At 45.5% G+C, this 16289-nt stretch overlaps 1 protein-coding gene across 5 annotated transcripts in view; it reads left to right on the plus strand.

Annotated features, from left to right (window-relative positions):
- Positions 1-16289, plus strand: part of PLCH2 (phospholipase C eta 2) — a 71174-nt gene that overhangs the window by 186 nt on the left and 54699 nt on the right. For 2 of the 5 annotated variants that reach the window (XM_039390875.1, XM_039390876.1), the window contains exons 1-2: positions 293-584; positions 9412-9880. In XM_039390875.1, coding sequence (XP_039246809.1) covers positions 9769-9880 — 112 coding nt within the window. In that variant the 5' untranslated portion in view covers positions 293-584; positions 9412-9768. Of the gene's footprint in view, positions 1-292; positions 585-9411; positions 9881-16289 lie in introns of those variants that run through there. The other 3 variants (XM_027728747.2, XM_039390874.1, XM_039390873.1) reach the window with 3 other exon arrangements.

The raw sequence follows: 16289 nt of genomic DNA on the forward strand, positions 1-16289 counted from the left end.
CACAGTCAAAGTGTGGTTTCTGTGCAGACTTAATTTCCATGGGATGCTTCTCTGCTTTTCCTTCTAACAGACCCGACAGGGGAGTGAGTTGCTGCACCGACGTTACCACAAGGAAGTCCAAAATGTAAAACAAACTCGGTGCACAGCAATGATTAACTTTTCCTCCCACAGGCTGCTTGTCTGTGCATTATAAAATATGATTTTACCTCCGCGGACCTGTTAGGAGAGAAGAGGTTCGGAGTGCAGCTTTCAAACAGGGCAGCAGGCAGATGTTTCAGTTCCCAACCTGAAGAACAGGTTCTGCAGATGGAAAGGGAACGAAACGTCTGTGCAGGATTGTTACCACCCTCCGGTCCCTTCTGCCTCCTCCCACTTTGAACTTGTTACCCTGGAGCCGAACTGTTTGAACAGGGGCTGTAAAGCCGCTTTGTGATCAGAGAGCTGAGAGCCCTCAACATGTAAAACCGGGGCGGGATTTCGCTCCCTCCCCGCAGGTCCCTCCTCCCGTTTTCGTCCCGGGGATGAAGGTCCCGATGTTCCGCGCACAGGAGCCGGGACGGCCCGTCCGCCCAGGAGAGACAGAGGTGTGTGCTTGGGGTTTGCTTGGCTACTTGGCTACTTTCTCTTCCAGCGAGAATTTGGATGTAGTTTTAACACTTTTCCTCACTCTTGGGCGTTAGGAACAAAGTTTCTAAGGGGCTACCGCAGGAATTGTCCAGCCTTGGGCTCGCAAGAGTTTGCTACTACTTTTGCTTTTGTCTCTCTCTCTCTTTTTTTTTTCTTTTCTTTTTTTTTTTTTTAGGAAGAGAGAGAATGGAAAGAGCATCATGTCTAATGCTTGGTTTGGTCCTTGGAATTCTGTTAATCTTAGGTTTTTAGACTCTGAGCTTGTAGGGATGAAGCAAACTTCATTTGTGATTCAGGTTTAGACTTTTCTAACTGGAGAAATGCATTTTCTGGTGTGAGAAACCAGTGCATTCACTCTGAAGTGATAACCTGAGCCCTGAGCTTTCACAGGTGTGCTGAGCCAGAACGAAAAGTGACTTGGATAGGAGAGGTTGGATATAAAAGAAACTTCAGGTATTTAAATAAAATACTGGTTAAGCAATATAACGTGGCTGGTTCTGTGACTGAACAGCAAAGTCTTAACTTGGAAGGAAAGACATGCACAACACTTCGGAAGAGTATGCATTTCTTTTTCTCTTTTTTTTGGTCATTCTTCTGGGCTATGGAGAAACCTTTTATGGCAGGAAAGAACAGAAAATTCCAGGTTACAATTGCAGAGATATGGCAAATAGTAAGGATGGATGGATTGCCAGTGCTGCATCTGCCTCCAATGCCTCGGGCTCCAGAGTTTAGATGTAGGTCTGAAACATACCCCGAATCCTCAGGGTGATAATTTCTACAGTCATGTTTTGTTTCATGGCAGAGGTGGGTTAACTGCTAAAAAATAACCTAGAAGTAAAGTATGATTCACTCCTGACTGTGGTTAGTCTGAGATAGGAAACTGATGCCATGTTCAGAATGTAGCTCAAAGTTAACTCGCTTCTTTATTGTTCAAAAGAATGTGGTCAAAGTTTTGTCTATTAAGAGAGCTTTTTCTGTCCTTACTGAGCGGGAAGACACTTCAGCTGGGGAGAATTGTCTTTTGCCCAGTAAGATTAGCTGTGGGGAACAGTTTAGTGCAAATGAAGGACAGGGCTGGTGAGGGAAGGTCGGTGAGGGCCGAGGAAATGTGAGTTATCTCATTGCGGGCCAGGCTGGGGGGGGCTCCTGCCTTCTGAGGACCTCAGTGCCAGTGTGAAGGACAGGGAGAGGTGTTCCCTGGGCTCTGAGCTCCTTGGCAGGAGCACTGCCTGGTACAGGCTCTGCTCTGGGGCACTGAGGGCTCACTGTGTAAAGAATGACCAGGTACAGACACGTTTGACACAGCAGAGCAGTTAACAGGGGCTTCTTCATTTAACAAACTCTCCTACCAGAACTACCTGTCACAGAGAATACATAAACCTCTACAACTGAACCATGAAACACTAGGGGCCTGCTGACTCTTATCTTCAATGCCTGTGTTGGGAAGATGTGCTCCTGTAATGCATTGTATTTTGATTGTTCTCAGCTCAAAAAAATCTATCATTCTGATCAGTAGTTTGTCCAGTTTTTATGTTAGTCTTGGAAAGTTATTTTTTTTTGTCCTCCCAGCTTATGTCCTCTCCTCTTATAGAGCCACAAGTCTTCTAGGGCCACAGATACATGGATTTTTTGTTAACTCGTGCCTTGTTATTGGTAAGTAAAAAAGACTTTTCAAGGGAATGTCTTGCTTGCAAATTTTGGTGAAAACCATTAAATTCATGCCCTAGAGACCACTGCAAAATTTTTAGCCATGCGTTGCTTCTGGTTGCTTTTTGTTCTGGCCTTGCAAAAAAATGATGATAATGTTCTAGTTTATGGCCAAGCTCCTTCTACATTATCTGAAAAGGCTTTTGTTTTTTTCTTATGTGGCCTTCACCATTTCTGTAATTTAGCTGAATTAAAAGCTACTCCACACTCACCCTAAAGTGTCTGAGAGCACCTTGGTGAATGGTGCTGCAGGAACAATAAAGAATAAAAAATATAGAGTGTAGGGTTCTGTACTCACAATTTCAGAACACCATGATGTCAGTTTGGTTTTGAAATAAATTGTACAGAGCCCTCAGTTCCTAAATATAGTGTTTGAAGGGGCCAAATTGTTTGTGAATATCACTGGAACTTGTTCTTGTTCATTTGTCCAGAGCTGAGAAAATGGCTGTATAAATGAACTTGAGTGGGTAATAGGATGAGGCTGAAGAGGTTTTTTGGTAAAGACAGTCTCTCAGTTACTGAGGATCAGCTGAACTGACTGCAACACAATTTTCCTGCACCCAGATATCTCAGTTCTGCGTTGGTTATCTCCAAAATGACCCACTTCTTCCCATGATAAGCCTAAATTAATCTGATCTTACAATTGAAATAGATTCTGGAAGAAGAAAGAATCTTCTTTCCCTTACTTCCATTGTCCTGACCTTCCCTGGGAGTTCAGCTCTGCTCCCAGGATCCCCCCGGCTCTGTGGATGGTGGCAAACCCTCCCATCCCTCACGGGGGTAATTCCTGACGGCAGCTGTGGAAGGAGCAGCAGGAACAGGCCAGGCCATCAGGGGCAGCTGGGGGAGAGGAAAGCCCTGTGTGACACGAGCCAAGCCCTCTGCCAAAGGGACAGCTGTTAGTGACCACCTGGGAGAACATCTCAGCCCAGGGTTTGCCGCAAGTCACTATGGAATTCTGGTCTCCAAGGACTCTAAATCCGCCGGGAATTTCCAAACCTCTTCTTCATTGTTTAATCTGCCTGCGTTCTGTGGGGGTGGAGCACTTCCCCTCAGCCCAGTGGGTGCACAGCAGAGTCATTGGACAGGTACCTGAGCAGTGCAGGCTGTGACAGATCTTTACACAAGCTTAGGCAGAGTTCTGAGTTTCCTGCCTCCAGTTTTTCTGTGCCTCACTGTCTGTCAGGCACATGAGGCTGGCTGAGGGGAATTCTGGGCGCAGACAGCAGGGCAAGCACGACCTGAGCGAGGTTTGCAGGTCCCTCTGCATCAGAAACACAGCATGAAAGTTGACAGGTTGATTTTTGTGTACCTGGTTTTGAGCTGGCCCCACAGTTTTTATTGTTTATCGCAGCCCCACTTGTTTCCAGTTAATTAGGGAATGGCTCCTGGAGACTCTTCTGACATCTTCACAGTTGTGAGGGAGCTCTGGATTGCCTCAGGAGTTACAAGGGAAATCAGGTGGGAAGGTGAAGGAGCTTTCCATGTTAACATTGCTGGGAGAGACTGAGGTGCTGCAGAGCCTGAGCAGTTCCCATCCCCTCGGCTGTGTTTGCCAAAGGCCGTTATGCACAAACTTGCAACACTGCTTTTTGTGTTGAATCTGGTGTTCAGAGATGTCTCTTCCCAGCTCTCCCTGCAGGACTACTTACCATAAGGTAACTTAAAAGAAGCTCCTCCTTGCCCCTTCTCCCCTTCAATGTGACTCCCCCCTACAGCTTGTTATTCCAGATTTCCCAGTGCCCTTAGATGCTGGAATGTATTTTCTGGAAGTTTTCTCTGCCTTTGACTGAAAACATGTAATTCGTGTTCTATTTAATTAAACAAGAGCAGAGCAAGGAATGGAGCCTGAGGAAACAATGGCAGCTGCAGTTGAGGTGCCTGGAAGAAGCTTTTATTGCCTGCAGAGGAGAACCTCAAAAACACAACTTTGGGATGTGTTATGATGTTGTTGTTTAGTGGGATTGCTGCAAGAACGAAGTGAGGTGTTTTCTAGTTGGTTTGGTGTGTCAGGGATGTGACCACACCGGGTTGTAGGAGGCAGGTGGCTGTGAGGGGAGGGAGAGGGGCTCTCAGGTGGCTGGAAGTGCCAGGAAGAAGCTCATGAACTGCCTTGGCTTGGGAGTGAGCCTTGGCTAAAGGTGGGGTTTCCCAACTGTTGTACTGCCCACTTAGAGCTGCCCTCTGCCCTGGGCATGTGGGCTCTGGGTGTTCTGTTTGCAGAACACTGAGTGGGTTTGGAGCTGTGTGCCTTGGGCAGTGAGATTGCAGTCTGTGGGTTTGGGTTTGGATCATCTGTTAAGTAACTTCATAGGCTTTTTGTCTCCTACAGTGACCTATCCTGCTTCTGTGGGCTTAGACAGGTTCTGAGGGAGATGAGGTTATGGGAGTAATGTTATTTATTGACTAATGAGGTACTGAAGTCCGTGATAAGGTGGTGAGCAAAGCAGAGCTGGACTTTGACATTTATCGGACCAGGACTTGCTACCTTGTATTTCCCATTTGTGCACGTCTCTGTTTGGCAAAATGAGAATGGACTGAGTGGTTCCCAGACCCCTTCCTGCTAAAGAAAAAAGATATTCGTTAATTTAAGAAATTAGTTTGGATGTTTGGCAAAAGAAAACATTTAAAAAATGCAGCCTCCTCGTGGGGTTGCCAAGTGTGAGTGTGTTTTTTCTTGTCTGCAGTGTTGGGGTCTGGCCCTACCAGGCACCCTCAGAAAGCTGATTGTTTGCCACTGACTTGGGAAAGGGACCCAAGTTGCCACCTCCATTCTAAGTCCCCCAGCACAAGTTATTCCTTAATATCAGAGCAGCAATAAACTGCTGTATGGAACTAAAGCACTTTGGTTAAAGCTCATAGGCATTATTCTTAAAAGAAATTCCTGCTCCTTTAGATGAGTTTGAAGAAAAAATAATAATAACAATAAATCAGTCTTCTGGACAGTGACCAAGACTGGCAGCATAATTGACAGCAGGAACATTATCAGAATTATAGATCACTTGATTACAAGTGGCATTGGAGCCATAGTCTATCTCCTCCTCAGCATGACTCACAAATTCCCAAGTGAGCAGAGCCATTTCCAGAGTATCATTTCCCATCTGTCTCCAAACAAGGAGATCTTCCTCTCCCCATTTCTCCTCTGAGGCTGTTCGTTTTTTGTGGTCTGTAGTACAAAACCTGTATTTTCAAAGTACTTTTGACTCAAGCTATTGGGTGAGATTTAGAGCTTTGCTTAATGAGTTCCTTTGCTCTTCTAGTAGAAATTTCCAGTTCTCCCTTGCTAATATGAAATGTAAATGTTCCTCAGAAGCAAGAGGCTGTTGTGTGCTGTTTCCATTGTCACTTCAGACTGTCTGGGAGCTGGTGAGTGATAAATAATGCTGGTGAAACCGAGAGAGGTTTTGGCAATTTGGGATAAATAGAGAAGGGGATTAGAAACAAGTCTATCCCCTATATATAGAAATTGTTGCAAATGCCACATTTTGTTTCATAAAGTCACATGGCACAGTCCCTATGAACCTGAAATCAAGAATTTGGGTTTAATAATGTCTCCTTCCTTGCATAAGGAATATTCAGTTACATCATTCAACAAAAATGCAGGGCTCTCTGGCATGTGCAGCTCCAGCTCAGGCTGCAAGGGGCGGGTGAGGAAAAGCTGACAAATGTTGAGTGTTCCTTTCAAGTGGGATGACTCTGTTCTGGGTGAAGGTGAACCCATCAGGCTGCCAGCAAGGTATTCCCAAGTCCTCTCTTCCTGACTGCCTTTTCCCTGCTTTCCCCTTCCATTTTTGGCTGAGTCCTTTGCCAGAGGACTCGGTGGCATGTCAGGGTGTTCTGTGTGTGCTCTGTCCCTTGGGAAAAGGAATGTTGGCTCACACCCTGAGGTGTGGGCTCACCCCTGTTCCATAGGACTGCAGCAGACTCCTTTCATTTGGCTGCTCCCTGGCTGTGCAGTGGCATGCCCGGGCGTGCAGGTTATCTGGGATGGAATTGCCCGGGAAAGGAGCCGCATTCCTCCCAAGAGCAGCGTGGCAGAGGGAACCGCAGCGCAGCTTAAAAGCAAAGCCCGGCTCTCACATTTAAATGCTCTAAAGTAGTTTCTTTCCTCTCCCATTTGGTAACACTTTGATCTTTTATCCATTGATCTGCTTCCTGATCAAACTGTTCAGGTTCAAGTGCCTCAGTTTGTGTTTCATCCCCGCTATCAGGGTGTCTGCTCTGGGAGGATATCAGAGCTTGTCTGAGTGCTGGTGGATGCCACACAAAACCTCCCTGAACAAAAGCAGGTCTTGTGGGGTTAAGCTTTAATGCTGCAGTGATATAAAAATGGCTAGAGGATTGTTATGGCATACACAGCTTCTTTTGTCTGTAAGTGATATGTATCCTGCCTCTAGGGCCTAAGTCCCTTTTTTCCAAGGGAACACAGAACCTCACACAATAACACTCAGGTAGGGCTCTTAGCCTGAGCAGTCGGTTTAAATCTTGTTGGTGTGGTCTGAACAGATAGAGTTGCTCTCTTTTGGCTATTTGATGTCTGCTGTCAATGAGGAGTGCTGTTCTCAGAGCCAGAGAGCTTCCCAGTGTAACAAAGATCAAATATTTTCAGAGAATGTAACTGATATTTTCCATTAGACAATCTTCACAAGAAATTTTCCAGGGAAGCCAACTGAGCTCCTTTCATTTGCTTTAATAGGAAGTCTGGCCCCTGAATCTTGTTCTGAGATACCAGTTTGTATTTTTAAGGATTAATTGTGTGCTTTTCCATTGGCACATGGGGACATTCAGTTTGCTGATTTTTTTGTAACAATACAGGTATTCTGAACAGAGAGGGAGGGGAAGAAGGGAACTCTGAGGACCTGTAATAAGCTGTAAAAGGCGGGGCTGAGTGAAGAAAGAACATCTTTTGTATGAAAACAGATGTTCAGAGATCAGCTGCCTGAAGTAGCTTCACTTTCACAGCAGAAAAAAAAGAGTAAAAAACATGAATTTGATGTAACTCAAGGCAGTAAAATATTTAATGAGCCACAGAACCATAAAGCACTGCAGCTCATCTGCTTTCACTGAAATGGTGCCAGTCCATGCCAGCAGGAACATCCGTGCCCAGTCACTCTTCCTCACCCTCATGGATATGTTCTTTGGTGTATAATGAGTCACAGTGATTGAACTTCCAGCACAGGAAATGACCCTCCAAAAAACCCCTGAAGCAAAGAGGTGAGAGAGTCTGACAAAGTAACTACCCCCAGTTCAGCTCTCTGAGAAGGACACGGGCTGCTCTTGTATTAAAGCAGTTCCATCTGCCCTGGGAGCTGTGGCTTCCTGCACTCCCCTCGGGTTAAACACCCAGTGCACTCGTGCCAGAAATGGCCCTCTGTGGCCAGTGGCTATGGAATTGGGGCTGGGAGCTGCCCAGCTGCCCAGAGCAGAGGATCCCTCCCGGGCTGTGGGGCAGAGCCTGTCAGCTGTACCCATACCTGCCCAGAGCTGCAGTGCAGCAGCTCCACAAGTGCTGTCGAGTGCACTTTTGGCTTTTGCTGTGGACACAGCTGATTTAAATTCTGAGATGCCATCTAATATCTAGTTTTGGTTCTGTTTTAAAAAAACAACTCAGGTCTGTGTGAGTAAATGTATTTTTGGTGTTGATTCAAGGATTAGTTTAAAGGAAAAAAAACCCCACAAACATTTATTTGGGGATGTGCAAAATGAATACATGGAAATGTCTGAAATCCTTTTGTTCAGCCTAAAGCAGCATGTTTGCTCTGTATTCCTTTAACCAATTATATATGTGTCAGAGAATGATGAAGGGGTACAATTACAGATGACAGCACATACAAGGGTATCTTTGATAATCTATTACCTCCAGTCAGTTTGTGAAATCTGCCCTAAGTTGATAATCTTGGTTTTGGTGACTCCAGAATAAACACATTCTTCACCAAATGAATGTCATCCTCTGATATGCCCAAAACTCTTTCAGAGCCACGGGGTTGCCCCCCCTGAGCTATTTGCTATTTAAATGTGGAAACAAATGATTTTACTGCCACTGAATTCCTCCAGGACTAATACTGCTAAGCACTGCTGTGCCGTGGATGAATTTCCATGCATTTGGCTCCACGTGTGGGTGTTACTTCACTGATTGACATGTTCCCTTTCAACAGAGGAGGTTTGGACAACACAGAGCATGGAGAAGGTGGGGCTTGGTGGAAAGATAATGGCAGGGAGGAGGTGACTTCCCAAAGAAGCTGAATGAGGGACCAAAGACAGGACGAGAGGTGCAGCTTCAAACAGGCAGGTGCTCCACCAGGGATGTCTCTTACTCAGGGTTTGCTACAAATGTCTCAAACCCCCTCCTCTATTTCTGCTCACTGCAAATTAATAGTGAGCCTCATGGCCCTCTCTCTTTAAAATAATGTCAAACTGGATCTGTGCTTTCACAACACAACATGTTAGGGCAATGTTTCAGAGCTCAGCTTGTAATTACAAACTGAAGGAGACTCCCAGAGATTCAAACAGTTACCAGCACTAGGTAGGATCCCAGGTCTCTGTCTGGTGTTTTGGAGTGAGCCTTCTTTGACCTTCTTTCTCTGAGGAAGGTGTCCACTGAGAGTTTGGGAAAACTGAGTCTCCTGTATCCAGTGGGCAGAAGATAGGTGGGAAAAGGGAAGGAGCATGCCAGGCAATGGCAGAGGATGCAGTGTGAAGACAGCAGGTAAGAGGAGAAAGGAGCTTTAGGGGTGAGAGATGAGTGAAGAAACCAACATCACACAGAGCCCTCAGAGCTGCCCCTTGGGAATACAGCTGAGACAGTCACTTGTTATGCAGAATGGCTGGGTCAGGTGTATGTGTATCTGTTATATATATATTTGTGTGTGTATAAAATGAGCAGTTTGGCTTCTGGAGAAGCTGCTGCTGGAAGAGCAGAGGTTTCTGTGACTACAGAAAATACTGGTGGGAGGGAAAGAAGAGTTCTGTCTGCTGGAGTCAGTCCATTGTAAGTCATCCAGCTGTGTTCCTGCAGTAAATATTGTACAATAAACACTTAAAGTAACTTCCACTATTTACAAAAATTGTCTTCTCCAGGTTAGCGACATGCAGGAGGTGCTGGGAAGATCCACGGAATGCTGGTGACTCCTGTGCTCCTGGGAAAGGCCATCGCATCCCTCCCGTCAGGGCTGAGCTCGGTGGTTCTTCCTCCACTCTGATACCACAAAGTCTGTTCAATGCATGGAATATGTGGCAGCAGGATTGAAGCAGGACAGTCTCCTGAATGTGGAATTCCGGGGAAGGCACTCACTGTCCCTTCCAAAGCAAGCCGGCAACATCCTGAAATTGTTGCTTTTTCTGGGATATTTTTATTCCTCGCCTGACTCTCTGCAGATATCTGCCCTGAGTTACTTTGTTTGCTGGGAGCAGGCTCTGTTGCTCTGAGAGTTGGAGATGGCTCTGCCTTCTCCAAAACCTGCAGCAGGGGATTTGGCACACAGGGAAGAATCCACACTCCACGACAGGAACTGCTTCCGTTTCCTCTCTGCAAACAACCTCACGGGAGGTAAGTGGAAGGTTCCTGTTCCCTCATCCGAGTTTGGTACTGAGAAGAGATTCTTTTCCTTCAAATTGACTTTTATTGTATTGAGATTTCATCTGGGACCTCTAGTTTTCTTTAAACTGGAAGGAATTGTGCTTGTGTGTTCCTTGATCCCATTTTTCTGTTCGGTTGGTATGGTGACTAAAGTTTGTGTAAAGTGTGTTAAAAAGACAACCACTGCCCTGCACACTAAGGATATCTTGGAATCAATCTTTCTTCTGTCCTTGCTTGTGCACTCTGTGAGGTTTGGTCACATGAAGGGACCCTCATCTGTAGAATTCCTAAAATTTGAAAAAGTAAATTAGTGTAGGATGAGACTGTCAAGAGATTGCAACTTTTTTCCTTGATTCTTTCAAGTGCTTCTGGAAAATCTTTCTTGCAGTTGATGAGACTGGGATTTACAGTGCCTGGGGTTGTGGCTCTGTGCCACCAGGTCTGAACTGAGCTGAGAGAGGCAGGGCCCAAAGAATAACTATTGTTGGCTGTTGCTCTTTTTCAGTGTTGACAGCTCAGCAGAGGAAAATGAGCTCTTCTCTTAGGAAGCTCTGGAGATTACAGATGTGATTGTGCACATCAAGTGCAGACTGGAGATGGGTAGGAGGGAGGGAATTGTGTAACTGATGTCTGTGGCAGATGAATCTGTGCTATGGGAGAGATCTGAGAGAGGAGGAGCTGTTTTTTTGCATTTAAAATAATAAAAAAAAGAGGTAATTTAGCTCAATATTTAAATCAGAACTTCATTTATTCAACATAGGACTCATTTGCTGTAAATGCATTTCATTTACTGCTTACAGTCATGAAGTAGACAACACTAAAAGTTTTGGCTCACAGGAACTAACTTCATAATCTTGGTTAAATTTCCAGCAATTGTGAGATCAATTTAGCTTTCTGCTGGGTTACAGTTTGGGCTGATAAGTATATTTTTTACTAGCTGAATATATCCGTGTGTATCTTTAATACAGGTATATTAAAAATAGCCTGTCAATGGAATATAATCCATGATTAACTGGCATTACACTTCTTCTTATCTTTCTTATATGTTCAGTAATATTAGTTTTTTCCCTGGTGGAGGTAGCCATCATGTTTTATCATTGCCTGAACGTGCTTCTTTCCGTAAATCGATTTGCAAGAGGTTTGAAAAAGGGAAGTGCAGAAATGTCGAGGTGCAATAGGAGCATTGCACCCCTGGCACTGCAGCAGTGAGATGGTGTGTCCCAGCTGGTGCTCTATCACATGGGCTGGCTTTTAGGGAACTCATTTTCTGTCTGTGGTTTGTTGGCTCCGTAACTGTGCATTCCATACTCCTGGACATAAAGCTCTGCCAGTGTGCAAACCTGGGACAAAGTGCAAAGAAACGGCAGGAATAGCTGGAGGGAGAGAAAGTCTGCATTGTGCACAGGCAGCACTTCCAGCATTCCAATGCCAGTGGGTCTGGACCTGAACAAAAGCTGGTGTGGGCTCAGGAATCCCTTTGCAGGCTGGGTCAGAGCACCCACTCGAGCTTGGCCTCACCCCCTCATTAACTCTTTCCAGGACTCGTTTGAGTGCAGGGACAGCTCTGATTTCCCTCCCTTTGCACTGGAACCAATGCTGAGCAACCTGCCCAGACTGACCTGGCCCTGCTGAGCTGCTGCTGGGGCAGCTGGGCCCTCACAAATAACAGTCCAGGCCCAGCCTCCCACACGGGATGCTTTCCTTTGCTTGTTTGGGTGAGTTTACCTGCAGGAAAACTTAGGAAAGGATGGAGCTGGAGAGTAAAATCACTGCTTGGAGCAAATCCAGTGCAGTTAAATAAAAGCTCCTCAATTGATCATTTGGCCCCAGAGTTTTGTAGCTACCTGCAATCTACTTCTGTACTTACTCCTTTTAGATGGCTTGGAACTCTTGGCACTCTTGTGCAGCTTTGAGGTGTTTTATCAGTTGAGACAGTTTTCAAAACTTCTTGCCTTTTTTTTTTTGGAGTAAAAACCTCTCCTGTCTGCGTAGGTTGTATATGGATGAGGCAGAAGATTGCTATGTAAAAAGGAAATCTGAGTGGAATGCAATTAACTTTTACATAATTTGATTATATATAATGTCATTAAACATTATTACAGCAGCATTGGGAGAGTCCAGAATCCAGGAGGTATATGGCAAATTCGGTAATCCTCTATTTTTCAAATACGCTCTGACATGTCTAGACTCACTCTTCCCTTGCAATCTGATGAAAGAGTGCTGTGCACAGACATGCAAAATCCTGTTTGCTCAGATTAGCCTGGAGAAGGACTGGAGCTGGCCCTCAGCTGGGGCTGGAACATCTGCCCTCCTGGGAGAGCTGCTGCCCTGGCAGGGCTGGCACTGGGGGACCTGCAAAGGTCCTGCCAGCCCAAACCTGGGCCAGGCTGAGCTGAGGAACAGGCACACAGGGGATGTTACTGAACTGGCACCAGCTGTCTGAAAGCCACTTGAATTCAAGTGAGATTTCTGTGAAACTGCCCATCAGTTAAAATAAAGTGTGACCTGATACTGTGGCTCTACCAGTTCTGCTTGTACGAGTGAGTGAGTGAAGAACAGCACCTGCTTTGGGTTTGGGTTTTGGTGGTGAGTTTGAATCCAATCTGAACGGGCTGTTTATCCCTTTGGTGTTTGAACTTTCAATTCCCCTCGATTTGTTACAGTGGGTGCTACAAAATTGTGGCACTGAGTCCTGAAGTTTTTGCACAGTCTCTACTTAGCTGTGTTTTCCACACCTTTTCTGCTCCCTGAGTGGAGGGTAAGGCTGTAGTGGAACAAGCACTGCCAGCTGCTGTTTCTCCTCCTTTTCGCTGCAGAGGCAGAAATGCACAAGTGAGGTTTGCAGAATGCACCATTGTTTCCCTTGTTGGCAATGTCAGCTTATACTAATTTATGTTAATGAGCCCACAGACTGTTGTAATAGAGATACAAGTCTAAGGATACAATCCTGGGCTGCTCAGCAGACCCACATTCTGGTTCTGATTCTGTTACTGACTTCTTGTTTGGCTGCCTTTGTAACTTCACCCTTCTGTTGTCTCCTATTTTGATTATAAACGGGAACTGCACAACAGACACTTCCCAGTCGTGTTTGGGTCTTTTATTACCTATTCTGAAATACAAATAATAATAATAATAATAATAATAATAATAATAATAATAATAATAATAATGTTCAACCTCAGCCATTCAGAACTGAAATAATTATGGTAAGGTCTGCTGAGCTTTGGTGTCTTGTCTTTCAGCTGATGTGACTCATATATTCCTGTTTCATGGCATTGAGGAATGTATATTTGTTTCCTTAATGAGATTAGTTTGAATCAAATGAGCTTTTTATGCTTTGCCATTTAGCCCAAATAGACTCAACAGGCAATGAAAATCTATAGGGCTTTCTAGATTGATTTCTTCCTTAGTTTTGTTTGTTTGGGGTTTTTGTTGGCCTGTTTTTTTTAGTGAAGTGTATTGTAATGTAGTTTTTGGAGGCTCTGTGCCAAGATGCCTGAAGGTGTTTAGTCTCCTAACTCCTAGGGGGGCACAGACATTCCCAGTGCAATCTGTTGGAGGGCAGGAGCCTGCTGATGAACTGACACCTGCAATGGGGCACTTTGTCTGCACTTCACACAGCCTTTGGCCCTGGAGAGGGATTTTGGTTTAGAGTCATGAAATACTGACAGCCACCTGTCTTTATCTTCGTGGAGTTTTGTTGGGATAAATGTGTGGAAGGTTGTGAGTCTGTGGATCTGTCCTTCAGACACTGCTTTGGTCGTGCTCCGTTGGCAGTGGGAATGCTGCAGTTGGGCCTCACCTTTCTTTGCTCTGTGCTGGTCAATCGTGAGACTGTAATAAAAAGGGGAGTGTTACCTGCATACTCAGTTTATAAGGCAGCTCTGCTGCTGTGGTAAAAGTTAACTATAAAAATGAGATAACAGGCACTGACTGGACTCTTGCAGAATCGGTGTTTTTTCTGGATTAGAAACCAGATCACCTGTTACCTTCTGTTTCTTCTTCCACCTCCAGCAAAATCTCCCCCCTCGAGCGTTCCCGCTGTCCCTCTCATGCATCTGCTGCTGCCTGTGCAGGCTGTGGGATCGCGCCGTGGGCAGCGGGACATGGGCAGCGGGAGGAGCAGCCCCGTCGGCACACGCGGGCCGAGCCCGGGCTGTCGCTCGTCCCGCGCTGGGTCGCTGTTGCCATCTGCTGGGGGAGCCTGTGCTCCGAACCGCCCCTGCCTCTGCCCCAACCTCGGCGGGGTTGCAAAGGCTCCCCTGCCTCGGAACCCGCTCTCTGGGTGCTGCTGTTCCTGCCGGCACTCGCGGGGTTTTACCCAGAGGAGCAGCTCCTGTGTTCCCTCAAAACCGCTGCGAGGCAGAATAGAAGTTCTTCACAGGTGGATCTGGTATCAGGGAAGTTACATTTCTTTATGGTTTGATTCTTTGAAAGTAGTGAAATACATAAAAGCAGTGCTCACTCAGGTGGTTGGAATAAGTACAGTACATTTAGAGGTGGTAAACTAAGCTCTGGATCGACTGAACCAGTGCTGGAACAATTAAAAATAAAGCCTTTCTAATGCTGCGAGGGGACAAATATGTTCCTTTATTCATTCAGCTGGGCCCTCAGCCCGTGTGTTGTCAGAGGTGGGAGGGGAGCAATTCCAGTCTCCTCTAAGGGAGTGCAGCTATACTGGCATTATCTGTGGGCAGCTCTGGAGACACTGCCATGAGCTGTGAATGAGCCTGTCAGTCAGAGCTGCTCAGGAGATGCTGCTCTGGGAGGCACCCTAAGCACAGCTCAGTCTCTCCCTCTTTCTCACAGGTAAATTATTTGTATCTGCTGATAGTTGTGGTAAAACTAACCCCCCAAAAGTCACTGAATGCAAATACAGGTGACTCTCAGCCTGTGGGTCCTACAGCCTGCACTGTTACAGGCTGGCTTTGATTTGCACTGGCAGCTGGGCACAGAGTGTTTTAAAACCCAAACCATCCCTGGCTGTGGCACTGTGAAACCTGCCTGGCTCCCAGGATTGCTCAGCTCCCAAAGCATTTCAGTGCCCTTCATCTCCAAGCACTTTTCTGCTTATCTCCACATCAGACTCTTATCTGTCAGTTCGATCTGAGGTTAAAGGCTTCATCAGGGAGAGGAATGCTTTGTTTCTCCAGAGAACAAATAACTACAGGTGTCTTCTGAAGCAAATCACAGTGGTTTTATACAGCTATCAAACTGTGAGGAGCTGCCTGATGGGTGGCTGCTGCCTTGTCCCAGGCAAAGCCAGGATTCTTCACTGGCTCTAGGGTGAGGAAATGAGAATGCTCTTAACTCATGACCATGAGGTCAACCTGTGAAGAGAAGCTGTTCTATTACAGACCTTCTATGCTGAAAAAGCTCTGCACAAAACAGAGGAGCTGTGAAGAGTTTAGACAAGAGTCAGTGAGATCATTTTTGGCAATATCAGAACCATGATATTTCCCCGAAGTAATAATCTTTTCCCTCCTGAAATGCTGAAGTTCCAGGCAATTGGCTCAGTGAAGAAGACAAAAGATTTTAAACCTGTTTAGAGACTGTTCTAATCCCCTTAAAACTGCTGTATCTCCTACTGAGCTGAAAGGGGGGGTGTCTATTCCCACCCAGGGGGGGATTGGACCAGCAGGGTCTGTGATTGGATCTAAGGAAGAGGAAACTCAGGGTTGTGTCACAGTGAATGACCTGTGTGTTCACATATGCAGGTACTTGGAATGTGTGAGACCATCAGTGAAAGTCAGAGGAAAATTGTTCCAAGAAAGTGTCCTCCAGCACCAGGCAAGTCTTTGTAAGAGTGGCAGATGTAGGAGCTGGGTTGCTGTCAAGATAATGCTTAAAAATCCAGAAATGAAGCTTAATGAAAGTTCAAAATGCTCATTTGCTAGAATGAAATATGAAAATATAAATAGAAATATGTTAGAAGCCCTGGCATTCAGATCCACAATTGCAGAACAGGTTTTGTTCTCATTTACTAGCAGAAATAAGGAATAGATGGATGACAAAGTACTGTTTGAAGGAGGGGGGATAAAAAGATCTGTGCTTTAGCCAGCATGCTGTCCTTCAGAGGAAAATGGTTAATGAGGAAAATCTAGTTCATTTGATTCATTTTTCTCATGGAGCTCTAAGTAAAAAGTTGCATCAGAGAAGTTTTACTGTGGGCAGGGATTAAAAAGTTAAAACTCTCAAGAGATGCAAATATCTACAGTGTTTATAAATATATATATATAGAGAGAGAGAGTAGTTCTCCCAGGAAAACACTAAACCTGTGGAAAGCTTTGCAGTCCTGGTTGATTATGGAGCTGGCTCTGGGGTGTTGTTACTCGACTGTGCTGCTTTATTAGAACAGGGGATTGAGGAAGTGCAGCAG

Source organism: Pipra filicauda, unplaced genomic scaffold (genome assembly GCF_003945595.2).
Source record: "Pipra filicauda isolate LSUMZ 115617 unplaced genomic scaffold, ASM394559v2 scaffold87_size3191425_pilon, whole genome shotgun sequence".
In the NCBI taxonomy this organism is placed as follows: Eukaryota; Metazoa; Chordata; class Aves; order Passeriformes; family Pipridae; genus Pipra; species Pipra filicauda.